Genomic DNA, 9,123 nt, shown 5'->3' on the forward strand with positions numbered 1-9,123 from the left:
GACTGGAGTTCAGACGTGTGCTCTTCCGATCTATAATCATTTTCAAAAAATTCTATTAACGTAAATAAATAGAGGTAATTTTACAGTAAAACTTTTGTATAAAACATTTTTTGATATCTTGAATAGTTTTTGAGATATAACAAAAGAAAAAAAAATTAATTTACATATAAGGGTTGGTTTCATCCTTTTAAACCGTTTTTTAGCACCAACTGATAATTTCTAAATTCATCTATTTATGTGATCTCAAAGTATACCAAGTTTCATTAAAATCAGAATTTGACACTTCTCGAGGTTCCCTTGTCAGATTTAGAATAAGAGGTTCAAAGGACTACTACATGTAAAGTTGCAAAAAAATTACAGTGAAAAAAATTTTTTAATTTTTAAAATGGTATATCTATATTCTATATTAATATATCATATTTTATAAAGGTTTAAGCAATTGCTACATCAGATATAATGAGATATCAGTATGAATAATTATACCTTCTATAATCTTGAGAACTTTTAATGGTCGTTCCAGCTTTAGAGCCAATTGTAACGCAGCCTGAAGTTCTTCAGCTTTAATTAAATTAGCCAATTTTTGCTCTTCGAGCACAAGTTGCGCTTTTTCCGACGCGGCTCGCGCTTTTCTCTCTTCAGTCACGTCTTTCCAAATGACCAGCAATGAATCACTACCTCCGCTGATAATATGTTTCTGATCCTTGGTAACTACATAAAATATAGAAATAGAATGTTAAAATTTTATATTATATACAGAGAATAAACAAAATATGAATACACACATCTGGAAAATTATTTATTTATTAATAAACGGTTGGTCTACCACTTATCTTTAATACCTTTAATAAAATCTTTTTCCTCATGGAATCAATGCTTGAACAGTCATCAATAAAATGCATTATTTAAACACAAACTTTCAATTGCTCGTAAGTAATATTGGAAAAAGAAATTTGCTTTTCATTGTTGCCCTCTGTATTCTCCAAAATTCCAATATCTTTCCTGGCCAGTGCAGTCGTCTGATTTAAATATCATCAAATCATTTACAGTTTTGAAAAACAGAGTGAGGCCGGTATTCATAGTATTCATAGTATTCTTATTTTAAGACCGTCTTAAGTAGTATCTTAAAATGCTAATACAACTTTATGATTGGTTTATAACATGTAAGACATTAACAGATCGTAAATAAGTATAAGAACGGACATTAGTTGAAGTTTTCTAGTAAGAGACACAGATAACATAGTGTAATACAATGAATCATCCTTATTTAACATTGGCCTAAACAACAAGAATGAAATGATTCACTGTATTAGTGTCTAGAAAACTATCAGGCCCTACTGGCTTGAGAAACAAATTTCTTCTTTCAACTACCTTTAACCCTTTAAAGCATTATATTTTTTCTTTCATATGAATTCCTTGAAACTTAGTATATAGAAAGTTTTTGATGTCACTGATTACTAATATAAAGTTAAATTTTGAAAATTTTCGAAATTCAAAATGGCGAATACGATATAAGTAATGCACTGAAAATGCAAAAATAAGTCCAATTACTTGAAACTGAATAGTTGAGGATTTTTCTTTGACTATAAGTATCCCTTTGACTTTTATAGTCAAAGGGATTTTTAAAATCACTGATGTAAAATGCAATAAATTGACTAATTGTAAACAAAAGCAAAATCTACAACTTTGTAATTTTTTAATTCAGATTCGAAAGCAGCAATCTCAAAAATCTAGAAATTAACTATTATACAAATTAATTTATTTCCTGCAATGTTAATCCACAATATTGAATCCACCATTGAATTGAATGTTTACTTCATATTCGAAATTGTATTCAAAATCATCTAAAAAAACCCTTGAGTATCAAATTTAATGTAAATCTAACTTTTGCAACTAAACTTTTTGTGACTTTCAGCCCACCATCTTGTATTTTAAAAATTTGTAAATTTAGACACATGTGAGATTCAATATTAACGCGATTTAATATATCATATATATATGTATAGGCGAAAGTTTTTGCTATAGAATATTTTATACAAAATAAAAATTTTTCTGTCTTTAAGCTGTCATATTAAGTCAACCGTTATAAATTTTGAAATTTATACTTCAGATTTAAAATCAGTGATTCAAAAGACTACTAGATATAAAATTGCAAAGAAATAAAAGATTTTTTTTTATTTTCAAGAGGTGTATCCATATTAATACACCGTATTTCAAAGAATTAAGTAATTGAAGTGTTTTATTAGAGCAACCAAAAGAATTTTTTAACATTGCATTGCATTACATTTACATTCAAGCATCATATATAACTATTCCAACAAGGATAAAATCTATATTTAAGAAAAATGATAGACCAATTTATTATTAATAAAACAAATAATGTATATTTCCCAGATATTCACATTATTTTTCCTGTCCCTTGTATGCATTCTTAATAATACTGGTTATATTTTCATGCATGGATTAAATAGGCTTACCTGCCAGCGTCCAAATGTGGCTTTCATGTTGGTGCAAAGTAGATATGCATTCGGACGTTTTGATATTCCACAATTTCAGAAGACCATCTCCACCCGACGTAATCAGTTGCAATCCGCGTGATAGAAATTCTCCTCTTAAGACGGAAGATTCGTGTCCTTCAAACGTCTATGATAAGAACGAAAGCAATAAGATTACAATTAGATCTATGAGGCAATTTATCAAAAGAGGCAATTTATTTTTCCTTTTAATTACTTTGAGACAATTGAGTTCTGTTAAAGACCATAGTTTCATAGTACAGTCAGCAGATGTTGTTAAGAGGACTTGATCAATCGGCGAAAATCGAACACACCATACGCCTCTCCGGTGGCCATGAAACACGCCGAGCAATTGCAAATTTTCAGCGGACCATAGCTACAGATAATCATATAATTCAAGTCATATAATTATAAGTATTCTTATAATCATATAATTCTTATTATCATAATTTTAGAGTTATTTATGCACACATGTCAGACAAACTTATGTATTACTTATATATTACCTTAGCAGTTTTATCTTGCGACGCTGTAGCAATCAGTTTGTCATTTGGAGAGATGGTTACACAGTTTATCTCTTTTTGGTGTGCTAATATTGTATGGCTTGTATTTAATGATAAAGCTTGATCTGTAAGCATCAAAGATCATCTGTACATACAGTGTATAAATATACATATATACTTACATATGTATATGTGTTTTTACGAAAATACATCTAATTTTTACGATTATTTATACACAGGGCTGAACATATTTCAAATACTTGTATTTAAAATACAGTATTTGAAATACAATTTTAATCTATTTTGTATTTGAAATACTAAAGAAATTATTTAAAAAATTCCTTGGCAATAATTAGTAGTAACTTAAATTTTTCTCATATGGTAATTAGCGACAGTAACTATGTTCGTCAAGTTTTAAGCAATGTCAAGTCATCAGAATCAAATTTCATAATCTTACATAAATAAATAGAAATAAATTTCTCGTGCGATTGACAGAACAATAGGACTGTTAAAGAGTGTAAGAGAGTAAAACAACTTTTTTTTCTTTCTTTGAAAGTAGTGAGGTGACTGTTGGAAGGAAGGGGAATTTAACATTATATGTATATTATTATAATTAAAAGATTAAATTAAAAAATATTTTGCATTTCAAATAAAAACTTAAAAGTTTTGTATTTTGTATTTTAATCGAAAGATTAAAAGTATTTTATATTTTGTAATTCAAATACTACGAATGCCAGTATTTAGCATTTTATATTTCAAATACTTTAATGATGTATTTTACTCAGCCCTGTCAGTATACATATATATACACACATACACACGCGCGCACATTTGTATTTGTATTTGCAACTTTATTTAAAAAATATTATGTAATTTCCGATTAAAATAATGTAATATATTGATTAAAATTTGTATTTATTTAGACTAAAGCAGACTTACAATTAGTCAAATCAAAATGGCAAAACCCACTTTAATATTGTCAAATTAAAAAACATAATATAAATTAAATAATATATTATTACATTCTAATATCTCTTGTTTGCTCGTTTTATTGACCTTTATTTCCTTTCGTTTCTAATTTAGTTCTTAATACGAGCCAATACACAATTTTTACTTTTACTTATTTTATTTTAGAAATATACTTTCTAACTTACCGTGTAATTCGAGATTATTGGGTAATTGCCACAGTTTCAAGCATGAATCTTGAGCGACAGAAGTGAAGAATTTATGTGATGTTTGAGATATTGCAACAGAACTGATTGATGCTGTGTGTTTAACAGCATGCCCAATGCAAGACATTCTCATTGTCTCTTTATCCAATAACCATACGCGGACACTATTATCCTATAAATAATAATTCTAATATAACATCATAAATATCTTTTTTTTTTTTTTTATTAGAATATATGTGATACACAGCTCCATGTGAGTACATCAATTGAGCAGTCGGCTTAAGGCCTCAAGTTTAATCTCAATTCTCATCTACTGAGCATCAATCATGTAACTTTTTCCCTAGGGCGGAAATGTACAAAGTGAAATAGTATTTTGTCGGCGTTTTCACTTTTCACATTTCTGTCCCAAAGAAAAAGTTACATGATCGATACCCTGGGTGTCTCAGTTTACAAAAAATTAATTGGAATTGAAGATTGTAAGTAAAAGAGATACTGAGGTGACTGTTTTGAGAACAATAAACTGATATTATATATTACATACAGTTATTATATATCATTAAAAGATATAAATACCTTGGCTGAAGATACAAGCAAATTTACATTTGCCAATGTTGTAGCAAGAGCCAAAACACTGTCAGTATGACCGCACAATAACTGACAATTCATAGAATCAATTTCATAAAGCTTTATATCACAACTATTAGTCGCGAGTGCGATATGGCTGTCATTATCTCCAATATACGCAACATCTAGAATTTCATCGCTGTAGCCTACCAACTTGTGTAATTTAAAATTAGTATCTACATATAGATAAATTTTACAGAATTTTATATCAAATATACCAAACCTGCTTTTTGCATTCGAATAACTCCAATGAATGAATAATTATGTTATGATCGACAGACACTACTGCAAAAATATTATAGATACTGTTGTAAAGTAAGTGCGTAATTGACAAGCCTCCTTCTTCCTTTGCCGGTGGTACTAAAGAATTGTCTTGCGCATAAATCTGCTTGCCCGTTTTCATCTCCCAAATTTTAACAATACCTAGAAAATTTTCATATAAAATTACGTATTACCTTGTTACACATGTAAAAATATAAACAAAGCATAATTATAAAAATAAAAAACCATATTGACAATTGTTAACATACCTTTTTCACCAGCCGAAGCAACATATATACCATCGCTTTTACGTAATGTAATAAATGTCGGCAGACATTTCGCAGATATCATAAAAATTCCCTCAATTCCTTCATATACAGGTAAAACGCGTATTGATGTTCCAGTCGATATATCCCATAAGATCAATACTCTGTCTCTTCCCGAGCTGCGCATACATTATATTGCATTTATAGAGTGTACAGTCGTGGACATATCAGTTGCGACTTTTTTTCATAGTTTAGTAGACTTTTTAGTATATATTTAATATATATAATATATATTTTATAGGTAACTAATATTTTGCAAATGCGAACCACGATGGTGTACTTTCTTTATTCTAGAAACAGTACACCAATCGTAGTTCGCATTTGCAAAATGTTAATGCATTGCGAAACCTATTAAAAAGTGTCGCAATCGATATATCTATGACTGTACCTTTATTTACAGAGAGAATGTTTTTACATTTCATACTTTCTTTATTACCTAATTAAATAATTTCCATCTTCGTGAAAGTTAAGAGATGTAATTTTGCTAAAGTGTCCAGAGAGAATAATTTTTTCCTGTCCAGTAGTGATATCCCAACCATAAATCTTGGTGTTGTCACCAGCACCAAACAGAAGTGACTTTTCACTATTTGGGTGAAATTCCAATACGCTAAATAAAAAATGAAATAAATGAAAATTAAAAAAAACATCGATATTAACGGAGCAATATTTTAAAATACATTGTTCCATTTTAAGATAAACAGATAGAGATGCAAACTATTTGAATACAAATTGAATAAGATTTAATTAAATTGTTATAATTCAAATCCAAATTATAAGAAAATTGTTTTTGAATCTGAGATTCGAAAATTACATGTATTGACAATCTTATAAAATCATATTTTCCATTAATAATTAAAATGGCAAAGTAAGAAATGATTTATCAGATTTATATAAATTTTGACACGTAATATGACCATTATGGACCTATTGTCAAATTTTAAGTTTGAATACATATATTTAAAAAAAATAATTAGCTACATTGTAACAAAAAAAACTGTATTATTTTAATTATTATACATACAGGGACAAAAGTTCCAGAATGGTCAATTATCTCAGAAAATATTAGTATAATGTAAAAATATTTCAAACAAATTGTAAGGTTTGAAAAAAACTATTAGCTGCTGATATTTATTTAAGCTTTAGATGATTTTGAAAAGAGCGGCCAAAGTCAGCATAAAAATCTTAAATGGAAACCCCTACTTTTCATTTCATATTCTTGTAGCTGACGTCATTTTCAAAACACTGTAACGAAGTTATTTTTCATTAAGTACTTTTCGCGTTATAAGACTTGAAATTTGCAGTATCGCTGTCATTAACATTAACATTATTCATCCACGTGTATCACGTGGTTGAATACCACTTCCAAGTTATCCAGCCAAATTTACACCTCATATGTATGTGTGTGGGTATATCACAGCAAAAACAAGGACCCCATAGTTTGTTACTTCCGTAGCATCTTTTTACTCAAAATGTCAATGGTATTGTAATTTTCAAGTTTTATCACTCGAAAAGTAAGTACTTAATATAAAAAACTTCATAATATTTTGAAAAGTTCTCGATCTCAACTGCAAGAATATGCAATAAAAAGTAGATATTTTTTTAAGATATTTATGTTATGTTTACCTTAATTGCGCTTTTCGAAGTCAACCAAAACTCAAATAAATATCACCAATTAATAGATTTTCTTAAACGCTACAATTTTTATTTAAAACATTTTTCTATTAAACCAATTACTTTCTAAAATAATTAGCTATTCCAGAACTTTGCCTCTCACTGCATATTAAGTTATACATAAAATGTATATTGTTTTCAGTTAGAATATTTTAATAAATAATTTATCATTTTTTGTCTAATTGTTTCAGTTACTGTGGCACTAACAATATTTTATTAGGTTTATATTATGTATTTAAGGTATATATATATATATATATTTACCTTAAATTTATATAATCAATATTTTGTTACATTGAAATCTTTGATCTGTTTTAAAATTTAATCTCGTAATCAAATATAATTAATATAATTAAATTATATTAATTAAAGTAATATAATTAAAAGTTATCAGTTTCAACTATTCAATTTAATTAGATTCAGATAAAATTTTGTCAATTTGATTTGATTCGTGATTCAATATCAAAAAACCTTGATTAATACAGCTGTAGATAGACTTGTTGCATATCTGCATATCATCAATGTATCAGAGAAGATCAAAAACATTACATTGTTACATATCAAAATTTTAAAACAATATACTATGGCATACTATATGATATCACTGAATGCTATTATTGATATACTGGCATACTATATATCACTGAATGATGTCATTGATATGCAATAATTTATATATATATTATATAAATATAATTACCTAATTACTCCTTGAACTCCTTTGAAATTATGTGTACATGCGTGATGTTGTAAATTCCATAATCTGACAGATCCATCACTCCCCCCAGAAGCCATTAAAACATTATCTGCAAGAGCTATTCTCATTACAGGTCCTTTATGAATAGATTTCCATAGTTTTGTTAACTTATTAGCTGTAATAAAAAAAATATATATATATATATATATGTATATATAAAGAAGAACATATAAGTCACAAATAAGAATATCAAAGACAATATAAATTTGAATTTGAACAACTACTTTTCCAGTCCCACAATTTGAACAGTCCACTCTTGTGATGAGTAATTATGCCTGTATCTTTGTTACAAAGAACAAAACAATTTATCGTATCCTCTTGTTGATCAGCCTCTGTTGTACCTAATGAAGATATCACAGAGCCTTTACTCATTGAAAGTATGGATATGGTGCCTCCTTTCTGGCAAAATAAGTATTCTGCATTTGCATTCCACTGCAATAAAAGGATGTATTGTAAATATATAACACCACAAATAAATTCTTTTAAAAACCTACTTGTATATTGCCACCGGTATAAAACGCTCCATGCTTGCACTCCACTTCGAATCTGTAAATACAACATGAGAACAATTATTAAAACAAAACATAATTGTTAAAAAGAGAAAGAGCTTAAAAAATAATTTGCTGTATGTACTTATGGCGCATATATCGCAATAAAATAATACTTACGCTTCCTTAAGATTAGCTTTACTCATTTTTAATATCACTCAAGAAAAGAATTTATTTTTCTATTCAAAGATTTATATCCATTTGCCGAACTGATTACATACACGTGCAAACTGCAAAAACGTGTGATGCCCAAAGAGTTCATATAGGTGATGTCAGACAAAGACAAAATGCACACTGTTGCCAATTTTAAAGGCTGTAGTCAATGTTGCCAACGATACATATCATTTGTTACTAGATTGCAATTGAAGAAGTAGGGTGCGTTCCCACTGAGCGCGCCACGCGTCGCGTCAATCCGTCGCGTGACGAATTAACCAATCAAAACATCACCCTCGTGAAGTTAGCCCGCAAGATAAAAATTTCTGAACGATCAATAGCTCAAAATAATGCTCCCGATTTGCTCCGTACCTTTGACTATATAATCATGGACCGCTGACGCCAACTTCACGTTGGTAGCCAAGATCTGTAGCGACACCGTGTGGCAAAGCGGTAGTTGGGAGAAATAAAGGTAGCAGCCTGCAGCAGTATCTGGCAATAGAATTCCTTTAAGATTAATTTTTATTTTATAAATTGAAAGCAAAATTAAAAATTAAAAACATTTATTATAAAATAGTTAATGATGTGTTACAACATT

General features: G+C 28.7%; 2 protein-coding genes across 2 annotated transcripts in view; both read right to left on the bottom strand.

The window, feature by feature from the left end:
* Positions 1–8,657, bottom strand: part of LOC105452921 (transducin beta-like protein 3) — an 11,009-nt gene extending 2,352 nt beyond the window's left edge. Inside the window, exons 1-13 of the mRNA XM_011694478.1 lie at positions 8,493–8,657; positions 8,319–8,370; positions 8,049–8,256; positions 7,768–7,939; positions 5,833–6,003; positions 5,340–5,515; positions 5,033–5,232; positions 4,759–4,962; positions 4,168–4,357; positions 3,017–3,138; positions 2,728–2,886; positions 2,475–2,640; positions 484–708 (exon numbers count right to left, since the gene is read on the bottom strand). Coding sequence (XP_011692780.1) covers positions 484–708; positions 2,475–2,640; positions 2,728–2,886; positions 3,017–3,138; positions 4,168–4,357; positions 4,759–4,962; positions 5,033–5,232; positions 5,340–5,515; positions 5,833–6,003; positions 7,768–7,939; positions 8,049–8,256; positions 8,319–8,370; positions 8,493–8,518 — 2,071 coding nt within the window. The 5' untranslated portion in view covers positions 8,519–8,657. The remainder of the gene's footprint in view (positions 1–483; positions 709–2,474; positions 2,641–2,727; positions 2,887–3,016; positions 3,139–4,167; positions 4,358–4,758; positions 4,963–5,032; positions 5,233–5,339; positions 5,516–5,832; positions 6,004–7,767; positions 7,940–8,048; positions 8,257–8,318; positions 8,371–8,492) is intronic.
* A 254-nt stretch (positions 8,658–8,911) lies between these two features.
* Positions 8,912–9,123, bottom strand: part of LOC105452938 (dentin sialophosphoprotein-like) — a 14,245-nt gene continuing 14,033 nt past the window's right edge. Inside the window, exon 3 of the mRNA XM_011694496.1 lies at positions 8,912–9,017. Within this exon, the coding sequence (XP_011692798.1) occupies positions 8,912–9,017 (106 nt within the window). The remainder of the gene's footprint in view (positions 9,018–9,123) is intronic.

Source organism: Wasmannia auropunctata, unplaced genomic scaffold (genome assembly GCF_000956235.1).
Source record: "Wasmannia auropunctata unplaced genomic scaffold, wasmannia.A_1.0 LD336024.1, whole genome shotgun sequence".
In the NCBI taxonomy this organism is placed as follows: Eukaryota; Metazoa; Arthropoda; class Insecta; order Hymenoptera; family Formicidae; genus Wasmannia; species Wasmannia auropunctata.